The sequence below is a fragment of the Cyprinodon tularosa genome, unplaced genomic scaffold (assembly GCF_016077235.1).
Source record: "Cyprinodon tularosa strain WSP-4 unplaced genomic scaffold, ASM1607723v1 ctg187, whole genome shotgun sequence".
Classification (NCBI taxonomy): domain Eukaryota; kingdom Metazoa; phylum Chordata; class Actinopteri; order Cyprinodontiformes; family Cyprinodontidae; genus Cyprinodon; species Cyprinodon tularosa.
Window position 1 is genome coordinate 2,269,386 of NW_024038657.1, and position 24,468 is coordinate 2,293,853.

Below are 24,468 nucleotides of genomic sequence, written 5' to 3' on the forward strand. Positions count from 1 at the left end.
TGTCCGTATTGCCCAAGACTTTTCCGTGCACAGATTGGCCTGACCAGCCACCTGCGTACTCATAGACTCTAACTTCCCCAACCATAGGATGAATAGATGGTCCTCGTCATATCGAACGTTGAACAAAGTTCACTTAGGAATAAAATAAACCTCTGTGACTTAGATGTAACTCCCCTTCCTTAAAATTGCACCACTGCGGTTTCTAGTGTTTTATTTTAGTTCTGTAAGATTTCGCCTTAAGTTCGCTTTACAAAAACACTGAAAATATTTTTATGTCAGAAATACTATATATATAGAGATGGATTTTTATTTTTATGTTTTACTGGTTGGCTTTATCTACCCCAATCATGCCAAAGTCTCTGTGAAAGAGGAAAGGGCCAAACTGTTAGATTATATTTTGTCAGAATATTCAGGAGTCATGCCTTATGTTTGAGCGAATAGCAGTTGAAACATTGTTGACTTTGAAATGCAGAGCAAAGCGTATTAGTTTGCATAAACTGGTTGCTTTTTGCTTTAAATGTGAAATCGCTAGAGGAATTATCTGCTGTGACCTTGTGTGATACCTTTTGTAGCGTAAATTTCGTTCAAGAAATATGTTTTAGATGGTCAAAAACAAACAGTTGTCCTCAACTTATGGTCTGAATTTCTAACCAACGAGTCAGCAAACTTTTAGCACATTAAATTTCTTATATTATGTTTTACAGTTGTTAGACAGAGAGAAAAAAACCCCCAAAAGAAAACAGTCAGAATTGAAATAAGCTGTAATGTACAAGTCAGACCTCAAACTTAAATCGGTAGTCAGTATAAGCCTGGGAAACTCCAATTTTATGTTTATTTATGTCTATATTATTAAATACACAGGCTCCGAAGAAATAGCGCCTATTAAATGCGTGCAAGAGCATGCATGAGCCCATTTCTCCTCGCTGCACGCTCTGTTTAAAGTTGCTGTTATCATAGCTCGTACAAGCATATTGTGTCTGAACGACCACCCCAACCCCTAAATCCCTCAATCACTATATAGAGCGGGGACTATATAGTGGACTTAAAAATAACTCCGTTAACTTACCGTTTGGACAGATGATCACTGTTTTGTGCTCCCCGTTGGCACGTTACTCTTCCCCTGCGCGGTGTCTGCGTTATCTTTGTTGTTAGTCGCCGCCGCTGTAGCAACAGCCTATGGCGACAGTGGGCCGCCGCTACAGCAAATCCCATAATGCTTTGTGAGGACAGCTCTGTGCAAAGCATTTCGGGAAATAATTGCCTCTTCTGAGGCATTTCTTTTCTTCTCATACACTTTGTAGACAATTTTTTTCAAAGAACCGCAGTGAGCTTCAATGACTATCTGAAACTGTGGCTCACCACAGATAAATGCCTGAAAGTGCGCATGCGCAGAATAAGATAGCTAACGGGACGAGCACGTAGGAAGGCCTTACGTAAACATATCACCAGGATGATTGACAATTCGGAGGACCACTTATTTTGATGATCCACCCAGAAGATTGTCCTTTAAATCTGCATATACGGATAGATTTTTGGTTACACATTGATGCAAAGGGACATCACAAGTAAATATTTTGTGTCTCTGACACTTTCACCCCCACAGTCGGTACAGTTGACAGTGTGAGGCTGGTCCATGTTTTTTTTGTTTTTTTTTCCCTGCAAGGTAGAACTAGAGAATCAGCCAGGCATGTAGAAGAGGCTATTTTTAAACATTGTCACATTCCCCCACAACTAATCTTCTTAGCTTTTGACTGGGAATGCTGGCTGACCTTAATGCTGCAGCTCTGTTTGACAGGGTGGGGGTACTCCTGCAGTTATTGCTTTTTCCCACTGAATCGAACTAAAAGATTCACCAGCCACTGAAACCAAAACATTTCTTTTGTTTTCAATGTTATTACGAAGATTAGGGTGTTATTATTTGACCATGGAACTAAATTATGAATCAACGAGGACCAGAGTAGCATCCCATGTGGAGGAAAGAGGAGGAGGATGAGAGATTTCCAGTGTAGCCGTCTCTTTACATCAGCATCAAAGAGAAACTGCCATGCAGTGGCTGTCTGTGTACGACGTGGGGGTGTGGGGCTATGTGCCCCTTTTCTCCTCCCACCACTTCAGTTTGTTAAGCTGTGTCTGCTGAGGAGAGAGAGAGATAGGACGTTGTCATAGTAACTCTGTTACGGTATATTGATCCTACAGTGGTGGTGAGGGACTGATGGTGTGTTCCTACAGGCTTAAAGCGGATAGAGATGTGTAGAGGGGCCCTTTCAGTGATTCTCCAAAAATCATCCTAGATTGGACCCATTTATTTGTGACTCAGGTCAAGAAAACCGAAACACTGTCGTTTATTCATCACTTTCCTTTACTCCCTTTCGTATACAGTTCCTATATATAATTATGCTACTTTGATTCATACACTTTAATGCCAAAGTATTTGCTCACCCATCCAAGTGATTGGAAACAGGTTTTCCAATAACTTCCATGGCTACAGATGTATAAAATCAAAAACCTGTTTGTTGTTACAAACATTTGTAAAAGAATAGATTGCTCTCAGCAGCTCGGTGGATTCCAGGGTGGAACTGTGATAAGGATGTGGGATGGGATGCCAGCTGTGCTACGAATCCAGCCATGAAATTCCCTCACTCCGAAATATTCCACAGTCAACTGTCAGCTGTATCATAAGAAGATGGGAGTGTTTGGGAATGACAGCAACTCAGCCATGAGGAGGTAGACCTCGTAAACTGATGTAGCGGGTTCAGTGGATGCTGAAGCTCATATAGTGTGAAGGGGTCACCAACTTTCTTCAGTCGTTACACACCTCGAGACTTCATGTGGCCTTCAGATCAGCAGATAAGCAGAGAGCTTCATAGGAAGGGTTTCCATGGTCGAACTGCTGCTTCCATACCATGCATCAGCAGGATACAGTGTTGTAAATCATGATGCCACTGGACTCCAGAGGAGTGGAGCGTTCTCTGGAATCATGAATCATGCTTTTACATGTGGAAATCTGACAGACAGGTCTGGGTTTTGCGGTTTCCCAGAATAACTGTTCTTGTCTGGCTGTAATGTGTAAAGTTTAGTGGAGCTGGGATTATGGTGTGTTTTTATTTGTCAGGAGCTGTGCTTGGCCCCTTAGTTCCAGTGATAGGAACTGTGAATGCTTCAGCATAGCAAGAATTTTTAGACTACTCCATGCTCTGAAGTGTTTGGGAACAGTTTGGAGCTGGCTGTTTGCTCTTCCAACATGACAGTGCACCAGCGCACAAAGCAAGGTTCAAGAAATGAATGGCAGAGTCGGGTTTGAATGAACTGGACTACCTGTGTAGGGTCCTGACCTCAACCCCAGAAAACATATTGGGGATAGATTTGCGCAGACTGAGAGGAAGGCGTTCACAGCAATGTGTGAGCTTTCTAATTCACTTCTAGAAGATTGATCCTCCTAAACCATGTGGATTAAAATTATAAACTTTAAACTAAGTCATGTTAACAAAGCAGGTTGCCCATTTGTTACTAAAACACAAATGATGATGGAAGTTGTTCAGCTAGCTGTTGGAAGATAACATGTTTCTCCTTTGATCATTTCAACTCAAGTGGCAGCAACTCTTTTTAGCAGCATCAGTATTGGTGAGATACAGCTGATGTGTGGCCAATAAATAGTATACATTCTTATTTGGGCAAGAGTTTGTGCATTGATCCCTTCATAGGCGCTCCACTTTTGGTCACAGGCTAAGAACCATTTTTCACCATCAAATTGAGGAATGTTTTTTATTCAAGTAAGGGCATTTTGCTGTTCATATTTTGCAGTTAGGTTTAGGAATACGGTGCTTGGGTTACCTATGTACTGGTAATGGTTAGATTTAGGGTTAGTGTCAGGGTTAAGGCATAGAATGACAAAAAATCAGTGAAATTAAACATCGGTCATAGCATATATGATGACGAGAATGTAAGCGTGTGTGATGAGAATGTGTGTGTTCATACAGAAGATATTTTTTTTACTTGACAATGTGGAAAAAGCTGTTATCTCTGTAGGATTGCATAACTTTGAGTCTTTTGAAGAGAAAACTGGTGAAACAACAGCATCCGGGATGGGCTGGGTTTCCCCAGATCTTTGTTGCCTGTGAAAGGAGGTCAGGACGATCTCTGCTGTGCTGTGGTAAAACCTTTTTTCTGCAAAGGTGGAGAGAGTTGGCGTTTTTTCATCATATGGGCAGCCCAGGCCTTGAAAGGCATTTTAGGGGACACGGATGTATGGTGTTCAAAATTCTACTTTGTGAATTTATTTAATTATTGTATTGTGCAATATATGTTTAGTATTTTAGCAAACAAAATTGATAGACGTCAGGTTTAGATAAAAAAAAAAATGTAATTCCTCCAAGTTTAAGCAGATTCTTGGTGATGAACCACATTTACTGAACTGGCAAAAGCATGTCCTTTTTTTATTAAAAAAATGATTTAAAGAAAAAAGAAATGAGATAGAACCAACATGATACATGTTAGAACAGGCTTTATTGAAACTATCAGACCCCAATGAACAAAAAAACATAAAATATTAAAAGTGAAATTTTCCAAATTCTTTAGAATATTAAACTGAACCGAACGATTTTGGCAAAAAATTTAAACTGACATTTTAAATTTTTTTTTTTTAACCAAAATTGCGATATCATTTCGATTTTCCTTTGCATTAATACTAGTTAGTAGATGTTTCCCCCGAGGCTTTGGGTTTTTGAAAGCTTGCTTGCCCCGAGTCCATTGTTACAGGACTTTACTGTAACATTTGTATGAGAAAGAGTTTACTTCTACTTCCATGCATTGCTGGCTGCAAATCTCTCTACCTTTCTGTGTGGCGATCAGCCCACTTTAAGCATTTTATCGCCACCTATAGAGCAAATTTAGTGAAATTTAGTGTCCTAAATATAGTGTGATTAAAAATCAGTGCTTCTGCAATTTGAAAATAGCATTTTGTTAAATTGCTAATGCACTAAATTGCCGTGCCCTATATTAAAATATATTTCTGTGCTTTGGCTGATTTCATATATCTTATATAGGAATCTTATATCTTGCTAATAATCTAAGTTGGGGATTTCCAAACTATTAGTGGTGCACATGATCCTTCACATGCTCAGACATAATGGCAGGTTTGAGCTTTGGACTGAAATAAAAGCGTCTCTTACATCTTCAGAAACACTCATGTTTTCAATTTAACTGTCAGACAGAGGGAAGTCACTGAAGTCATCAAAATATGTTTTCCATTCTTTCTCCCCCCCCCCATTATCAAGAAGAGCAGCATTTCCCTTCTTTCCTGTGAATGCGGCGTGTTTGCAGGCTGACAGCGCTCTCGTTTATCCCGTCACTTCAGGGTCCAGCTCTGCCCTCATGAACACATCTTACTCCTCCTCTGACATCTGCTGTCTGCTCCCTATCTAGAGTCTGCTCTCATTTATGTTCCAGCAAAAAGAGGTTGAAGCGGGAATTCTCTTATCTGACTGAAGGATGAGCATTTTACTACAGTCATCATTTTCCTACTGCCAATTTCAAGGGATGTTCAATTTGCCACCATAAGAAAAACGATGAATACAATCTACTGTCACAACCTGAAAAGCCATTGAAAGATGCAGTTTGGAAAACGCCCCCTGCTAATTAAATTTGTGAATGACTGGAATGAAGGAAGAAATTAATCTCTGTAATGAAAAAATTGGAAAAAACAAGGGAACTGCTAAGAGAAGGAACCCAGATAGACATACATCTTATTATAGGCCTGTTTACTAAAGAATGCATGACTGTATTTAAATAAAGATCAATTAAGGGTCCAAAATATGCAATTAACAGAATACAAAATGATGTGATGACACCTGTGTTTCGAAACAAGCATTACATTTAGAGCTATTTTTCAACATTAAACCAAAACCTTAGTGGGTTATAAACATTATCACTTTTTAATTTTGTGCTTTTAAGGCTAAAGATGAGTACTCATGGAGAGTGTGCCATAAATGTTTTAGGAGATGGCGTGTGTATGATTAAAAGCCGGAAGTACAATTTGAAGAGAAGCCCATGCATCATTTACTAAAACTTCAGGAAACCGTCTTGTGCAGGTTTGTTTGATTTATAAATAGATTTTGTTGTAAACGTAAAGAAGAAGGGTTACGGAAAGCTGAAAAGGACATAATCATCCCTTTGGCATACTAGCAGGAACAGCTGCTCAGCCCACCCTCCATGCAGCTCTACTACTACATCCACCAGGGGCCAGGCTGATGTAACCGCTGCCAGCCTTTACGTCACGTGACTGAGGTCGCCAGTCAAACCATGTTGCCATCTTGCAGCCTGGGGATGTGGGAAACATTATCCTCCCTCTCTGCCTGCCTCCCGACCCTCTTTACAACACTCTGCAGAGCTATAATACAATGGATTTAATCTCCAGATGCTCTATAGTAGGTGAGGGGTGGGTTCATCAATCCTTACCGGTGGACATGTTAATCTCCACTTGTCTGATATCCACTAAAGTCTAAATCATATTTTCTACTTGCGGCAGCATGAAGATGATTTTCATAAAGATCCTGTAGGGTCCAGAATGCCTTAGCTGTGCCGTATAACTGCAATGGCTTTCCCAGCAAAGCTGTCAAAGGTGCCACTTTGTTAAATGGCCTTTGGATCTCAGTCTTCTTAGAGCATGATAATTTGATAGCTCACATGGTTTATGATTGCATGGAGGTGAAAAGGCGGGAGGCCTCTGAATCCCTCTGTGTTTTACTGAAAGTGAAATAGATCAGTGATCAGTTTCAGGTGACTTTTTTTTTTTTTACAAATATTCACTACTTCTTATTCTTATTTAATATTTTTCCTCTTTTATGAATCCCCATCATTTCATTCAGCTTTCACTTTGCTGCTGGTACATCTTAGCTGTACTGTTGAACCTTATTAGTGGAAAGGTTGTTAAAAAAAAAAAAAAAACTTGCGTAACCTGTTGTAAACAAACTTCTGTTGCAAAACGTCTGATTCTGACTGCCTGTTTTTACCGTCGCATGACTATTTGTGGATCATTTTGCTGTCTAAATAAGAGACCTGGTGTATTATCTTTAACTAAATTTCATGATTGCTTTCATGCAAGTTCATTTTAGGGTTTTTTCATTCATTGATTCATTTACAGGAAATGTGAAATCATGATCATATTTAAGCAATAAATACTATCATGATTTACCGCTGTTCTTGCACCAAAGTGCAGTGTTGTAAATGTAAATAAAGACACATGTGTCACATTTAAATGGATGCTCTTCTAAACTGAATCACTGACAAAATGGGATTAGCAGACTGATATTTTTTTTCGCCCTGATCAAATACATTTTCAGAGGCAAAATGTTCAAACTCGAGCATCACAGGTGTTTTGGTACCTCAGCCCTGCAGGAGAAAAAAAAAAAGCCTTTGTGTGAATAATGTCTGAAATGTCTCTTTCATCAAAGGAGGCTGTGCTCGGTGTTGCATGTCTCCCATCAGTGAGTCACACGATCAGCCAGCCATGTTTAATTCGATCAGCTGCTGGCCGACACATTGCTAGCTGCCCTGACTATCGCTTTGGCAGGGAGACACGTGGTGTTGAAGTGATCCGAAGCTCTGAGGTCATGTTGTGAGTTCACTTAGCGTAGTTTTGGAGCTTCTACTGTACGATTCAGTAAGGAATTGTAATTCTTGGATGAATCCCTAAAGGCTAAACATGTCTGTACTGGATTAAACTCAACATTTTGTCTTTCTTTAACCCCTTTCTTATGAACACTGCAACCATGAAGAAACAACAAAACAAAACAAAAACAAACCTAAAAAAGCTTTCCATGCTAGATTGACTTGAATTACTACTCAGGCAGAAGATGTTCATATTGGAGGAAGTGATTCATGCTGATGTAATCAAAGCATCTAGAAGCTCAGAGTAAATCTCTTCAAAAGGCCTTGACAAATGCTCAGTGTGTGTGTCACGGATGAAAAATAGTTTTAGTCTTTTCTCCATTTGATTCATTTTCAGATTTCAAATCCAGGCAATAAAAACCTGGACTCTCCCTTTTCTCTCTCCTTTAAAGGTTTAAAGGGCAGGTGTTGCTTCATTTCTCTCTCTTCACCTTTAGTTCAAACGGTGACCTGCTTTGTCGTAACAATACTCTTTCTTTCAATTTGTCTTTATTGGGAAATACCTGCAGATCTTATCTGGCAGCAGGCTTTTGTCAAAGTACCATTGAATGAGTTAAAGCCACCTGTCCTGTAAGACCCACCCTGTCAGCTCTCTCCTCTGCGGCCCTTTTACAGTGGCACAGCTGGCGCGCTCCTCTGAGACTCACCCAAACTGGCATAGTTCATACCCATGTGGGGATTTCTCACACCAGCTGTCAGGCCTTTGTAGGTTGATCTGTTTGTCTGGAATGACGGCCTCTCTTGGCATGTGGATCCACAATAGCAAGAATTCTCAGCCACGCCCAACTGTTGACAACAGATCGAGATGCAAAGGTTCTAGAGATCTCATTTTTAGTTTGTCAGGAAACATATTTCACAGCTCTGGATGACAGGACAGATAGATTCAGTTTACTTTTTATACTTTTTAAGGGTTAAACTAATAGAAAAGCAAGAACTCTGATTCCCTTCTGTCCATCTTTGCTCTGACTCTCGGAAACATCCTTTGAATTGTGCTGCCCCCTGCTGGCTGCTCTTCTTAAGGCTCTCTTAATAAGCATTGATCTTCCTGCAATATGTGAGTCGTTAGATCCAATTTACATCACTTATGGAGTTTATGTTGTAATTACTGCTTTTAATTGGATTTTAATCCACATGCCTGTTGACTCTTTAGATTAATTAAAATGACTTTTTGTTACCTTTGGTCAAATTGAACTTCTGCTGGTATGTAGGACACGCATCTTTCTGTGTTTGTTATTAAGGAGGAGTCCTCTGGCTGTTTACTCTCACATCCAATGAATCATTGACATTATGTAATGCACAGAATTACTAAGGTTACTTTCTGCAGAAAACGCAATAAGTATCATATATGCAGACTTTATATTTGGTGATTTTGGACTGGTTTCTGATCCTTAATAGACTGTTTGGCTTTCCCTTTTGAAATTATTTTCTTGAAATAGAATTCTGATTAAACCTGAGTGATGATGTAGTAGTGCTGTAAAAAATCTTTTGGCTTCTGCTAAATTCTTTGTTTTGGTTTTATAGAATCAATTAATAATAAAGAGAAAAGAAAATCCCCTGAGCAGTGCTTGTGTAGACGTACAATACTGGTCCTATTTAATGGCTACCTTGGTAAAGATGAGTAAAAAGCCTTAAGTATTTTTGTTGTTGCAGTGACTTAAATGCAGAAAAATGGGGAAAAAAATCCATGAAAGAGGTGAAGGATAGACTCGTATGAAGAAACAATAGTTTTTATTAGATTGCAGTTGGCACAGTTTTTTTTTTTTTGTCTTTACAACCACTTTATAATGCTGTTATTGAATGTTTTTTTTTATTATTATTATTTTTGCTTTACCTTTGAAAGTCTATCAGAGTTTTAGGAACTTCTGTCTGTGTAATCTGTGATCATTTTTCTTTTTGTTTGTTTTTCTGAAGCATTAATATGAAACAGGGTTTTCCTGGAGCATTAAACAGAGGTATCTTGTTGAATCACAGACGGATTGTAAGGGAGGAAAAATACATGTTCATAGGTTACTGTTGGAGAATTATAGCCAAAATGTCCACTTGGACATAGAAAGTTTCTATAACTAACCTGATAATATGCCTACATGCCAACTACTTGTTCAGGAGACATGACAAAAATAAATAATTTTGTGTTACACCACTGAAAATATTAATAGGTGGACTCTGCTAAAAGACTGAGACTTAAACTGGGGCCATGTGCTTTGGTGAAGCCAGACTGTTATCTTTCCTGTAACAAATATCACAGTGGCATAAACCAGAATACTTAGCAGATATGAGAAAAATGAGTTTGGATTTAGTACAGTGGCAGGTCCTTAATGCCGTGGACCTGTTTTGCTTTCATAAGCCAAGGGAGTCTTTGTAGAGTGCACTGTACATTTGATTAAAAACTGGGTGTTTATAAGTTAAAACTATTCTGAACCTTCAAATAGCCAGAAATTGTTCTCCTATTGGCTTTTCAAGAAAAATAAAACTGAAGTGGTTTCAGTGGCACATTATCCTACCTGACCATCTCACTTCTGAGGCTTTTATTGCTCTTAGGAAAACAATTTAGGGAGAGCTGTAATAGTAGTCAATAGGAGTCTATGATCTCTGAATTATGCCAATAAATGGGCTAACTGGGGTAATGCATACAAAAAAAAATCTAAACTTTCATAGCAAGAATAATCAGAAAAAGTGCTACAATCATTTGTATGTTCTGATCTCTTGCCATATACTTAGATTCCTTCCTGTCTTCATCATATAACAGGAACCAAACCATTTTCTATATGTGTATTTAAAGTAGGTCATATCAGCTTATTGTTTTCTTTTATGCAATGTTATGATATTTCATATTCATATATAAATTTGTTACATTTTTGACCAGTTTAGACACACCACAACACCTGCCTCTTTGAGTGTTTGTTTTTTGCACCGTAGTTGGACAATAATTATATTCTGTTGGTTTTACAGTTTTGTCACAATCCTATTGCAAAATAGCATATTATTTCCTGTATTAAGGCATACAGCTCATTTGATATGTATGAGATGGTTATTTTTATCACTTTGTGTCACATTGGGATTAGATTCTAAGATAACTTTGATAACCGTAATTCCTGGACTACAAGCCATTATTTTTTCCCACGCTTTGAACTACGAGGCTTGCATTAAAGCTGCTGAACCATCTAGTTCACTAGATCTCAGTGTCTCACATATGTACATTTCCAGTTTTTTTCAAAAAATTTAGTGGGCACAGATTATAGTGAGGTGTGCTTTGTAGTCCATAAAATACTTTCACTGTGATACTGTAAGCACAATAATAGAACCAACATCAAAACATAGCATTAAATGACGTGACTTCACTAAGACAGTTTTTTTTACATCTTTTCTGCAAATAAAATTATCTGTTATTAGATACTTGTCAGATGCAAAAGTCTGCTAGTGCCTGTTCTTTGCAATGCTTCTCAGTGATGTTGGATTTGTTGGCTTTAACATTCTTAAAATTATAAAACGTTTAACTGATTTTTAGTGATGATTGAGCTGTTTGATTTTTTGCTTTTTCTGGTCTTATTTAAACAAACCTGTTTGTCCTAGCCCCTGTAGGAGCACCTTACAGACCCTGGCAGGGATTCACATTACCTTTCTTCATCAGTGCACACGTTTTCTTAGCCAAGCTTCCCTCTACTTTGCCAGAGATGCATCTCGGGGTTTTTCTTTGGGCTTTATGGTTTTTACTTTCTATTCAACAATCTTCTATTCTGCTGATGTGGAGGGCTTTGCATCTATTTGGTTCCGGTGTACGTGTTACCCTTTCTGTGAGACTCATCCTTCTTTTTGACCTCCCAACAGAACAATGACAACGAGACGCCGCTGCACTGTGCCGCCCAGTATGGTCACACCCAGGTGGTGCGCCTGCTGCTAGAGGAACTGACCGACCCCACCATGAGAAACAACAAGTTCGAGACGCCGCTGGATCTGGCTGCACTGTATGGTCGGTTGGAGGTGGTCAAGCTGTTGCTCAGCGCACATCCTAATCTGCTCTGCTGCAACACCAAGAAACACACACCTCTGCACCTGGCTTCCCGGAACGGACACCTGTCTGTGGTGGAAGTGCTGCTGGACGCTGGCATGGACATCAACTATGAGGTGTGTGCTGCACACATTAGTCCTGTGGGGAAACTTAAAAGTTTTTCAAATGTTTATTTTAAAAAAATAAAACTTTGCTGATGATCAGCTGGGCTGTCAAGGCTGTTGCGATCCTCCTCCCTCTGGTGGAGCCTTAGGCTCAGTCCCCCAGATCACACTGTGATTCCCATCTGTCTTAACTGACTTCCCCCTCATTTTGCCCTCCTTTCCTTTTTAAAATCAAGCATGTGGGGTCTATTCAGAATCCTTTAGGCTCATGCATCCTGCAGGTTTCAATTAGCACAACCCTGTGAACTGGAAAATTATCCACTTTACCTCCCAAACACATGGTTGTCTTTAAAACAGCAAACTGTTTGGGTGATGCTAAAATCGGGTTCCTGCAGAACACTTTCTCACACAACTCCGCTGTAATCAGACTCAACTGAAAAATGGAAAAGGATAAAAACTAAATATTTATTTATTATATTTTAGCTTTTATAAAAATGTTTTTGTTCTCTTTGTTTAGATTTTTTTATTCTGCCATTTATGAGCTGTTGTTTTTTCCCCCCCCACAGACAGAGAAAGGCAGCGCCCTCCATGAAGCTGCCCTGTTTGGGAAGACAGATGTGGTACAAAAGCTACTCAGTGCAGGTTGGTGCTCATAATCAGTCCATGGAGGAAATCGCAGTGCTTTTCAAAATTACTTATGTACTTGTTTTAAAAATAATGTTAAATTAGCTTTATAGTTTATTTTCAAAGTGCAAGAAAAACACACCTTAAAAATAAAAATCTGAAATGTGGTTTCAACACCTTTTACTCTGAAATGGTAAATATTGTGCAACAGAAATCAGATCAATTAGTAATAATTAGTAAAAAGTGTCAAGCTGTGTGTTTAAGCTCAGTATAGTAACAAGACATTTTGTAAATACCTCTGAGGTTTGTTAAAAAACATTAATGACCTTAAATAGTTATGACACAACTGTAAAACTAAAAGTGCGTTGCCATAGGAAACAAAATGATACTTTCTGGTTTAAATTCAAAACACTATAAATGTGCACATGAGTGGAACATTTTGCTGTTGCTTGGCCTGAAAAGCTATTTGGAAGTAAATGTAAGAAAAGTGGAGCTAAATACAGAGCAATCCCGATTAAAAAAAACAAACAAACAAGAAAGCAGACTTTAATCCTTGTGAAAAAAAATTTTTAAATTGAAAATGAATGCTGATGGTTTTTCAGTCTGAGAGTGAGCTACCTTATAAAGAAGAATAGTTTATTTTTTCTTTCTAGTTGTGCAAACCTGGTAGGGAGTGTCCATTAAAGTATAAGGCGGTTCTGCAAAGAGAACTGATTACATATACATGCTACATCTTCCAAATGATATTTGCTGAAAATGTAAAAAAATTATGTTTACTTTTCATTTCTCTTCTCAATAATCGGCCTATTTTGCTAGTTTAATATTGACCAAAAAAGACTACATATTTACATGATAGTTTTTAATTGTAATCTGTCAAAGGTGAAAGAGTAATGGTGCTTTTGTGAGGTGCAGTACCCAAGGAACCCAACTATAGTCTGTGCTATGATTTTTACAGGTATTGATGTGAACATTGTTGACCAAAAGGGTTTGACAGCGCTGGACACTGTCAAAGACATGCCCTCCCAGAAAAGCAGAGAAATAGCTGCCCTCATCCTTGGTAAAGTCCATATTGACTACAGAGAACTGCAGAAAAGTACCTTTTGATTTTTGCTGCGATACAATCTTCTGTTTCGTTACAGGGCACAAGACTGGAAAACCCCCCGACATCGACCTTCCTCCTCCGCCCGTTCCTCCACCCCAGGAGAGCTCCAGTCCGAGGAAGAAGGGTGAGATTTACATACATGATTAGAGAAAACATGGCGCTTTCATTTTAGCAATGCTTAATTTGATTCTAACCTGGTTGATAGGTAACCAGGACAAAGTGACGGTCCTCATATCGGGGCTGGCCCCCGACCCAGAGGAGGAGAGCCCCTATGAAGCTCTGTTTGAAGCCACTTCTTGCCATTCTTTAGACAGCCTCACCAGTGGGAAGTCCTCCGACAGGGACTCAGGACGGCCCGACAGCGAAGTTGGCAAGGTTGGCAACATTTTGCATTCTCACACTAACAGGATAGATCAATACATGCAGGTTTATAAAGGTGAAAAACACCAAAAAACCACTAGAGGGAGCTAGTTCTCCACTCGGCATGTAACCAGTATTAAGAAAACCCTGAAGATATACCTCTCTAAATTATCTTTAGCGGTTAACTGTATATTTTTAGCAATAATAATAATAATAAAAAAACATTTTCTAAATGTTCCAAAATGATTGATTGCTTTACAGAAAGACCGTATTGTCCCATCGCATCCTGTCGCAAGTCATGAGGAAGAGGGAAGCTCAGAGGTGAGTTCACAAGGCGAACAGTGCAAATGCAGTTTAACAACTTAACACAGATTACTAACAGTTCTAGCATGTTATACATGTAATGCATGTTCCCACCTTTACTTACGGTAATAATAATACTATTTGCTTTGAGTATAGTCATAATGAAAAGCAGTAGTCATTACTTGTACACTTTATAAATCTCATTGCTTCTAAAGGACAGCCCTGTCTTATGTAACAAAAAACAACACAATGTTTCTCTTATTAACAGAGAATAAGCATTAACAGAATGAATGATAAAAGCACATGTAGCAGCTGGCATAATGCAGTAATTTGAAAATGAACAAATTAGCATAGATTGGACTGAATTACATTCTAGTACCCTCTCGATTCAAAACTGGTGTGATCTTTGCAATACCTGTTTGTTCATGATGGATTTGGGGCTTTCACTTGTGCTTGTTGCATACTATAACCCAAACATTTTTAAAACCAATTCCTCTAAATTGATCGTGTTTCTCTTTCCAGCTGTATTTGAATGCTGACTTTTTCTGTTACCCAAGTGATTTCTATTTCAACTAGGGGTGTGTAGAAAAAATAGTTTCAGCAATATATGGTGATTTTAGGCTGCCCAATATAGTATCAATTTTTCAGTTCCTAGATTTAAAAAAATTTTGCCTGAAAAAATTAGGGAAATGGGCTATCTCTGCACACCCACTCTGGCAGATAGAGCTGTGGAGCCCGTTAGCTGTGCGGTGCAGCACCATATCTGTAGTTAAGGAAGTCACAGAGGCAGATGTGAACTAACTCAAACCTCAAACAACATTATTATCAAAATAAGTACATGATCATAATCTTCTGACGAACATTTAAATCACTTGTTTTGTTATCTATACATTTAATTTTGATAGCTGCTATATATAGTGTTATTGCAATATCTTGACAATATTGTATCGTTACACGTTTCATATTGCAACACCCGTGCCAATACTCACCCCGAATTTCAACAAAGTTTTCAGTTTCTATCATTCATGTCCCTTATCCTTATTCACCCGTTTAATATTGTCCAAGAAAGAAAAGGCTGGCATCATCAGGATGCAGAGCAAACTTTTAGGTTAAGAATTATTTATGATGCATCATAAATAGATCTGACTCCAATATTGATCCTTGGGGGACACAAAGTACAACATCTAGAGAAATGGGAAACAAATAAACTGAATCTAATTGAAAATGTGTTAATATTAATATTGGGTTAGCTTTTGGAACTCACTACATAACTACATAACTTTACCTTAATTGATATGGTTTTAAGTATTATATTGTCTGAAAGGTCCAAATTTTATTTTCTTCATCATAGGATTTATTAAAAAAACAAAGCCTCACACCTCCTCAAGAGTTCTGTTTTCTTTTTCTTTCTTTTTTCTCTGTAGGTGCATTACACAGGTAGCAGTATAAATGAAAGGAGAGAGCTAGCAGAGGAAGCAGAGGATCACACGTACGAGTTGTTGTTGACTGCAGAGACCAAAGTCCCACCGCCCAGTCTGGACTACCAGCCCAATAAAGGTAATTGTGGCCTTTTAGTTTAACCCTAAGGGAGGAAGATTGAGAGATTAAGTGTTCTTTCCCCCATTAGTTTGTTGGTTTATGTTTTAAGTAGTAAGTTGGTGCATCGCTTTTTTTGGCACATTTGAGAAATTTGTTTATCCAGGCCTTTAAATAAGATCCCTTGCAACTGCATGAACCTGCATGCACTTTTATTGAGATCAGTAGCTCTACAACTTGGAACCAGTCCGATGTGCATTTTGGATCTGTATTAAACAGATATAAATCAAGAAGGCCTCATTATCAGTAACTGTTAATGTCAGCTGGCTTCACCAGCATCGATCCTTTTTCATGGCGTCCTTCGCTTGATGGGTTTGAGTATAATCGTGTTTCCTCTGTAATGATAGATCAGTGTTTAAAAAATGAAGCACTTTATTTAAGATGAAAGTTTAAATGAGACATTTTTCTACCTGCTTTAGAACCCTTTCATCATGTCTGCACTTGCTTCTGTTGAGCTGGCCGGTCGATAAATCTCAAAGCAAACTGACATTCAGATAATGTCACTGTGCATAAAACATGATTTCATTATAAATCACTTCTGTTATTCTGTGCAGAAGGTTTCTGCTGACAGTCAGAACCATTAATAGATTCTCTGTAATGTAGATTAGATCTAGACACTCCTGCCCTCTACTAACTCCTTTGTCTCCTGTGTTCTCAGAAGAGAATGCCACTACACAGTCTTCCAACAGTGTCCTACCTCAGGTAAAGATTTTTCTAACATTATTCTTCTGTTCTCAACTTTCTTGTCTTTCATCCAAAATGTGCAAATATGTGTATAAACAGTCTTAGATTTTGTTAATTCTACAAACAATCTAAATAGACTGAGAGTATTTCATTTTTTGATATACTTTCTCGATCTTGACAATGAATCAGTTGGTTAATTGGGAAAATAGATATTTTCTCTCCTAAGCAGCTTTAAAAGTGACAAATGTGCTTTTTACATGTATTTTTTTTTTTTTTTGTAAAAATGTTGCTTGTAGAGCCATCCACCTTCACACCCACTTGCTTCCCACTACTAATGATAGCACAGGGTCTGGATTAGTCAGTTACACCTAATGTGATTGCCAACCCTACAGGAATGTGAAAGTAAGAAGCTGTGACTAAATTTTAGTTTCTTCTTTTAGCGCAAATCCTGTGTGCCCCCCAATGACCTCAGACCCCCAAGTAAAACAAAAGACAGTCTGCTGCCCCCTGCATGGATGGCTCCAAATGCACCGGGAGGTAAGTCCTCTTACTGTACTTATCAAGTGAGCTACAACATCCTCAGTCCTGCTGGACCTGAAAGTCAGGAGCCAAGCATGTCAATGAAACTGGAGAGATGCAGTTGAGTTCTGTGCATCTGAGATGGGTTGGCTTGCATTTAGCTGGCTGACGGAATGCACAATTGGCATTCTCAGTCAGCAGAGTGGATTTTCCCTGTTGGGAGCGAGCTGACTGGCATTCTTTGGCAAATGGGCAAAGCTCCTTTTGCTGCCAATATGAAACGTAATTCTTGATCAGATCTTGACATTCCCTGCTGTTGGGGACAATGAGGATGACGAGCTGATATCCACTGCCACACATACAAACACAAAACCTTGGAAAAGTCTTTACTTTGCTATAAATTTTCTCCTTAAAATTGTTGCTCCTAGCTCCTATCGCTTCACCTTTCACAGGCTTCAACAGTGAGAACATTATCCAGGGTAGGTAAGGAACTCCAGTCTGCTGTGCTGAATCCAGACAGACTTCAGTCTTGTACCCATTTGCCACTGGCCGAGAACCCTGTTTAAAACCGGGAATGTTCGGCATTTAGTGGCATTGTCTTCCCGTGTCAAACGACTCGGCAAGCAAATTGCCTCGGCTCTGATTGGCGCACTGTAGTAACACAGAGCCGGGTCGACCCGCTGAATTACGTGACACCATTGAACGCAACGTACAGACATCAACACACGGCGCCAGCCACGTCTGGTCTAACAAGCTGAAACAACTCTGTTTACATTAGATAAACATGGTGCAGCAGGGATTCGGACAGATACAATAAAGCACACTTACTACGTCCTGGTTTCCTTACATGTTGCTCTCCGTTGTTTACTTTCCTGATTTCTGTCGGGCTGGTGATGGCATTAAAGCTAACCGAGTGTGATGGTGTCACCAGACACCCGCTGTGGGGGTACAGAGACCACACAGCGGGGGGGGGGGACAGACCATGTAGCCTGCCAGCTAGGGGTTAGACCCAGCTTTTTTTCCCAGTGGGAAGGGAGCTAAATGCCGATTGTTAGTTAGTCGACCCATGTTTGCAAAAACAGGGGTTCAGCCGCTATTTTCAGGGGTAAAGAGGAAACACTTGAAGCTCGCCCAAAACATAACAAAGTGTGTACATCTGCATGTGTCACACAGAGTACGTGTCACTAAATAATGAATTTTTGTCCACTTCCCTGAGGTGGACTGGGCCTATACGTCCAGTCATGTGAAGGATTGTGGGCAGTAGGGAGGGCATTTATCACAATGTTCATCGTTATAGTGATAAGTTGCTAGTCATTATAAGAATTTGATTTATCATCTAAACGTGATGAATTGTTGGAACTTTCTCTATCATTCTTTTCCAATGAGGCAATGATAAAGACTATGATTAAATGCGGTTACTATGGGATGCTCAGTCATCTCGTAACCACAAAATTTCAATGTGTATTATCTTCAAGAGACTTGTTTGTGATTGCTAGCTATGATGGCTGTTGTAAGCAGTCACAGCCATAGAGGTACCTGAGAAAGACTGCGAAGAAGTAATGTTTTTTTTTTTAATCTTTTATCATTATTATGATAATATCACCCAATATAATGATACAATTTTAAGTGCATATCCTAGTGGGCAGTTAGCTGTAGCTTCGAACATCAGGGGGTCCGTATGCTAACTGTACTGGCGCTAGGAAGCATCCTACTTCATGTTCCTAGCTCCTTCCTAACTGCCAGCACTATTCAGGTAGCACTTATTATGGTGACCAAGGACACATTTCCACTGTGGCCTAAGTGTCCTTACTAATCTGAGGTTTTCAGATTGAGCCCAGCATTGCTCTGAATTTAATGCTGTCACCTCTGAGCTGCTTATTTATCTTAGGTGGTGAAAAACATCCCAATAGCATGATGCCTTCACCTCCAGACTCCATAATGGGGATATTCTTCTCTCCCTGACATCTTTCTGTGTCGCCTCCATAGCTTGTGAACAACTTTTTATGTCTTCCTTTTTATGACCTGAAAGAAGGCAACAAGTTGCACTGAATTTATTTAGGGGTACTTTTGTCTTGGTGCATTACATAAAAACTCACTTTAATACTCTTAGCGTTTTAGTAAAAAGATTTTAAAAATCTGAGCAAGTTCAAGAATGTAATACCATCAAAAAGGCAACTTTGTTCTTGCAAGAATTACAAGCAGACTAGCTTTAATAGAAACCTCTAAATGTGCCGAAGTGATTTTCACAAATATATGAATGTCTTTAAACCTAAACTAAAAAAGAGCAGACTTTTCCATGGATTGACTTTGGAACGACAGAGATGGAGGAGTGACGGCCAGTGCTGCCTCCAACCATGACATCATTAGTCGGATATTTAGGGATATGACATTGCCAAGTAAAACGCATGTTCCACCTCTGTGGTGACCTCACCCCTGTGCTAAACCCTCCATTACCATCTGATTGTTCACGTGTTTATCTCCCTGCCAGGGGTTAACACAATCTGGGGCTGTTGGATTCGCACTGATGTGCTCATTGGGCGTTCACGCTTCTCCAGCTGCCAAGGAGAGCGTGGGTGTTTGGTCGTGATCTCAACATGTATACAGAGCACTGGCTTACTGCTTATAATGGTCACGTGCAAAACTCGCCTGTAAACTGTTTCTCTTTGCGTCAGGGCGTTGTTTGGTTAACCCCCACACTGCAAATGTTCCCTGACAGATGAACATTGGTGAGCACAGTTAGAACCTGGGTGTTATTGTCTGAGCTTACTATTGTTGCATGTTAAAAGGCTAATTGCACAGGACTGAAGGACAGAGTTTGCTCCGAGTTGTTGCTCTCCTGTGGCTCTGCTGCCCTAGATCTGCTGTCACCAAACACCCCAATACTTTCACCCCAGAAGAGCCCACACGCATGCACACTCCCACAGCATGTGTCATTGCACTAATTATCAGGAGTCTGTCTGCTAGAGGATAGGGTGATTCAAATTTCCATTCCTGAGCCACCCTTAGGATCTAGAATTAGAAGCTGGAAAACGCAGAGGGCGGCTGGTAAACTCAGCAGACGACATGCAGCGCTACACTGGAGAGTAAGACAACCAAAAAACCGGCTGCAGACCGGCGGATTTTATTCTCTCGGGGTTAGCTTTCTTTTAAAGTGGGCACAGTTAAGTTACGGTAGATTCGATTGTAGAAAAGGAGCTTACATAGCAGTAATTCCTTTGGGAGAGGGAGGGAGAGAAAGACCTAATTGTTTTAGTAGCCCTCACCTTCAATCTCATTTAGAATTTGTTTTTTCTTTGAGGACTGCCACTTCTTTATTCCGGTTTTGCATTAGATGTTTTTAAGGTTGCACAAGAGATTATTTAGTGCTTGGAGAGATTCCTGGCTGGGAAAGGCTGACCTATCGTCTCAGTTGAAGGGAAGCAGCTCACTGGAACGACTTGCCTTAACTCTCTCTTACAGAACACAGGCAGCCTGTGATTGCCGTCAGGCGGCTGCAAGCTGGCTGTGGAATTCACTCATTTCTTCTGCCAACAAACGCCCTTTCCTTGCTCTGTCTCTTCTCTCTCCCTCCTCTTCCCTCCGTCACTCCTGGTAGGAAACAATTGCAGATCTGTTTAGGGGTTTGTGTGGGTGGTGTCTTATTAGCCTTCCTCTCTGAATCTGCTCTTCGGATGGAAGTCCACTGTCCTTCCCTTTCAAGGTGCTGCTCTTTCATAGACCATTTGTCTTTTTCCTTCTGTTCAGATAACTTGCAGGGCAACCAGGATCAGGGAGCAGGTGTCCCAGAGCAGTTTACTGGCCTTTTGCACGGTTCCTCTCCCGTCATCGACAGCCACGACGACGCCTTCAGACTTCCAGGTGTTTTGCCACCCAACCAGGGCCAACCAGAAACGAGGAAATCGAACAAAGCAGGAGAAAAGCCACCAGCTGCTTCCGGTTCTCCTAGCCGACCCAGCATGGCCGCAATCCTGACAGACTGCGATCCAAAAGCAATTTATGCCACTGTGAACAAGGAGCCCAGAGACTCTGCCGCGGGGGCAGGATCTGTCATTAGGATGCGCCCTCCTGGTGACCTGAAACTCGCACGGAGCCTCTCCAAATCCGACTCTGACTTGCTCGTATCGCCTCCTGGCGAGGAGGAAGGGGGACTGGGGAACCGGAGCGAGTCTGTTTCCAACTGTAGCACCGGCAAGAAGAGGCTTGAGAAATCTCCCTCCTTCACCTCAGAATGGGACGAGGTAAGCACCTGCTTTCAGGAAACACGATTCAAGCATTAAAATGATGCTACACATTCTGCAGTAAAACACGATATACATCAATAGGCTTAGAACTCACCATCTCAATTTAATTAAAGGTTGTGATGCAGGTTGTGTTTGTAATTCCTCTTCTGTCTGTGCCCTGCAAAGTTGTACCAACTCAGGTTCTTTTAGACTGCAGTACTGACTGAATTTATATTCAGACTGCAGTTTGATTTACAATCTGTCCTGCTTGGAGGGGAGCTCAAACATCTTAAGCTCAAACCTTCTGCAAACACAGTGGCTAATGGAAAATCCGTTTGTTCATGTAAAAGTTAAAACATTGAAATTAACACTGTTAATATTTGTTTATATAAAGTTTCAGATTTTCCTCTACTTCTGAATCAGGGACATAACCTAAACTATAATGTAATTTCATTGTGATAGTCCTTACTTGTGTGTCTTTCCCTATCTGTATATGCCCCCCCTCCCTTTAAGGGGTTTTAATAACAGTGCATTAACCAAATGAAAAACGGCAACAATAGTTAGTTGTTAGGCTTTAGTTAAATGCTACCTATACCTGGACTCATTCAAGCAGCCATCTTTTTAAGTTGTTGATGAAGATTTAAGCTTCTCAGATTTCTTCTTTGCATAATCTGTCTACTGTGGCCTCATAAATACCTCCTGAAGTCCCTGTTCCTCATATCCAAACATGAAACTCTGCATGGTTGATCTTTGGAAACACGTGCCTCGCTAAAATATTTAAACACCTTGAACTTGTTTAATGTTTTTGTCACATTCCAACGTTGGTTTCATGTCCAAGATCTACACCAACGAGTGTATCAATGTGAAGTGGAAAACATATTAGATTTACCAGATGATTTTCTATATTTTCATACAAAACAAAACTGTCAGGTGTGGCATTCTCCCTCCCTGAGTCAACCCTTTGAAGAACCAACGTTTTACGGTATTTTACGGTTTGTCTTTGTCAGGCAGAATTTAAGTTCAGATTTACTTTTTAGTGCTAAAATTGTATTACTTGTTCTTTTACAGTAGGCAGACACAGCTAAAGAGGATTACATACTTTGGATTAGTGCTGAAACACTTAATCAGATCAACCAATTATTTAAATAATCAACAATTTTAGTAAATGATAGATTTTTAACTGGAGGTATACAGACTCTAACCCATGCCACTGACTGAGAGAAAAACTGACTCAGAGCAGTAATTTATATTTTACCAGTATTTTACCATGAATAAGCTCAATCCAGAATACATTGAGTGGCATAGTTTTAGATATAAATCTATGTAAGATCTTCTTTAAGGCACCTTTTGCTAATTGATTATTAATCTTTTAATTTGAAAAATGAATCACTGGATTAATTGATGAGCAAAAAGATAATTGTTTCCAGCCCTATTTTTCATTATAATATTTTGCTTGGTGGACTAAAGTGCAGACTCCAATCACTGGAGGTTTTTATTGTTATACTTTTAGTGTTGCTGTTGCTGCAGCAGCATTTTTATTGTTTTCCAATGAACTGTTAACGGCCCCTTACTGTAGACGTTAACCTATAAATATCTGATTTACACATCACTTGGTTTTAAGTGTATGTTTATTAATGAATTGCCAGATGCTCCATTGCTGTAGCTGCAGTTCCCTGCAGACTGACTGATTTTAGTCTGAGTTGGAATCCAGCCGCACTGCAGCAGGCTGTCGCTGAAGAGGAGAAGGTGGTCTTTGAGGGGTATTTATGCACGACAGCAATTCGAGCCAGTGTTTGCACTGTCTGGAAATACTCATGTCAACACTTTAGTTGGAATGGAATGGGCTCTGGCCAGCAGAAGGCTTTTTACAAGAAATGTTTATCTGGGCTGCAGGTGAAATGTAAATCTTGGCAGGGTGTCTCAAACAGACTTGTTGCATTGTCAAGGTAACCTCATGTTTTAGAGTATATATTTGTAGGGACTTTAGAGGACATTTTCTTGACTCAGTGTTGGCACTTTAAAAGTCTTGTTAAAATAGAATTTAAAAAAAACTGCAAATACATGTTTTATTGTTATATTGTTCCTGTGTGATTTCAGTTTTCTGAAGCAGAAAACTGTTCAATTCACATCTTTTTAAAGAATCTCAGGTTTTACCAGATTTAATCAGTGTAAATATTTCATTGTTTAGAGTTTGAGAGGTTTGAAGTTAGGTCGTGCATTGGTTCCTAGTTCTGCTCATCAAGTACCACTATCCTGCATGTATTTTGTGCCTTTTCCAGAATCAGACATACTTTAATAATCCCAGAGGAAAATTAGTTTTTTGGAGAGAGTTTTGACTGAAGAGTCTCGTTTGAATCTTCATCACGCCAATCCAAAAGAAACCTCCCTCTTTCTTTATTTTTGTGAGGATCTTTTGTCAGAGTGGAGGAAAATCACTTCAATGTATTTTGATAGACATTCCACTCAAACTGCTCTATCACTGGATGGTTTGAAGGAAGGTGCATCATGCAAGGAAAAATACTTGCCTCACATTCTTAGAGTGGCTGCAAGGATAGCCATTACTTGAGAATCATCTAAGATGTCTTCAAAATGGAACAATATATATTTTCATCGTGTCTCCTTTGAGAAGGAAAAGTTGGAGTGAATACATAACTGCTCCTGTAAGAGCAGATTTGGTTTGAAAAGCTTCATATGGATATTTTTCTCTAGTTGGCTTTTAGTTGCATTATTGTTTTAAATTAGAGGCACACCTCAGTGAGTCTGTCTCAGTTTGGCATGCGGCTGTCCTCTGTTCATCTATTTGTATGAATATTTTCTTAAATGATGGTTCTGTCCAAATACATTTAGCTGGTAGCTCCCGTTCCTTTACCTTTTATCGGGTCAACAGTAAAAACTCGTTTGTGACATGAGAATAATTATAATTAGGAGTTATGGAGAAATGTGTACAGAGAGGAATCTTCTCTACTCTAAATGTTCGATTTAGTTTGGTAAAATTCAGTTTTTTGCTTTAGCTGTATATTACACCCCATAAACTCTAATATATTCCCTCTTTGTTCCTCCATGCTACCTGGCATTATTCTAAAATGCAGGGGTTTTACTAACGGATGTGTTAAATTGATCAAACATCCATGAAGTTAAGATTCCGCTGGACCCTGAAATTTGTTTATCAGGGAACTTTATGAACTCCAACCTAGAGACGAAATCAAGCTGAGAAGCTAACAGAAATCCATTTGGCAATAGCGAAGAAGTGGATTGAGATGAAGTGGAAATTAAATCAACCCCCCC

The 24,468-nt window shown here is 39.6% G+C and overlaps 1 protein-coding gene across 10 annotated transcripts in view; it reads left to right on the forward strand.

Annotated features, from left to right (window-relative positions):
- LOC119782030 (ankyrin repeat and SAM domain-containing protein 1A-like) overlaps nucleotides 1–24,468 on the forward strand; it is an 86,759-nt gene that overhangs the window by 25,277 nt on the left and 37,014 nt on the right. For all 10 annotated transcript variants that reach the window (XM_038282764.1, XM_038282762.1, XM_038282765.1 and 7 more), the window contains 10 exons: nucleotides 11,491–11,787; nucleotides 12,342–12,417; nucleotides 13,355–13,456; nucleotides 13,539–13,625; nucleotides 13,707–13,876; nucleotides 14,123–14,182; nucleotides 15,589–15,721; nucleotides 16,419–16,462; nucleotides 16,885–16,981; nucleotides 20,708–21,201. In XM_038282764.1, the coding sequence (XP_038138692.1) occupies nucleotides 11,491–11,787; nucleotides 12,342–12,417; nucleotides 13,355–13,456; nucleotides 13,539–13,625; nucleotides 13,707–13,876; nucleotides 14,123–14,182; nucleotides 15,589–15,721; nucleotides 16,419–16,462; nucleotides 16,885–16,981; nucleotides 20,708–21,201 (1,560 nt within the window). The remainder of the gene's footprint in view (nucleotides 1–11,490; nucleotides 11,788–12,341; nucleotides 12,418–13,354; nucleotides 13,457–13,538; nucleotides 13,626–13,706; nucleotides 13,877–14,122; nucleotides 14,183–15,588; nucleotides 15,722–16,418; nucleotides 16,463–16,884; nucleotides 16,982–20,707; nucleotides 21,202–24,468) is intronic.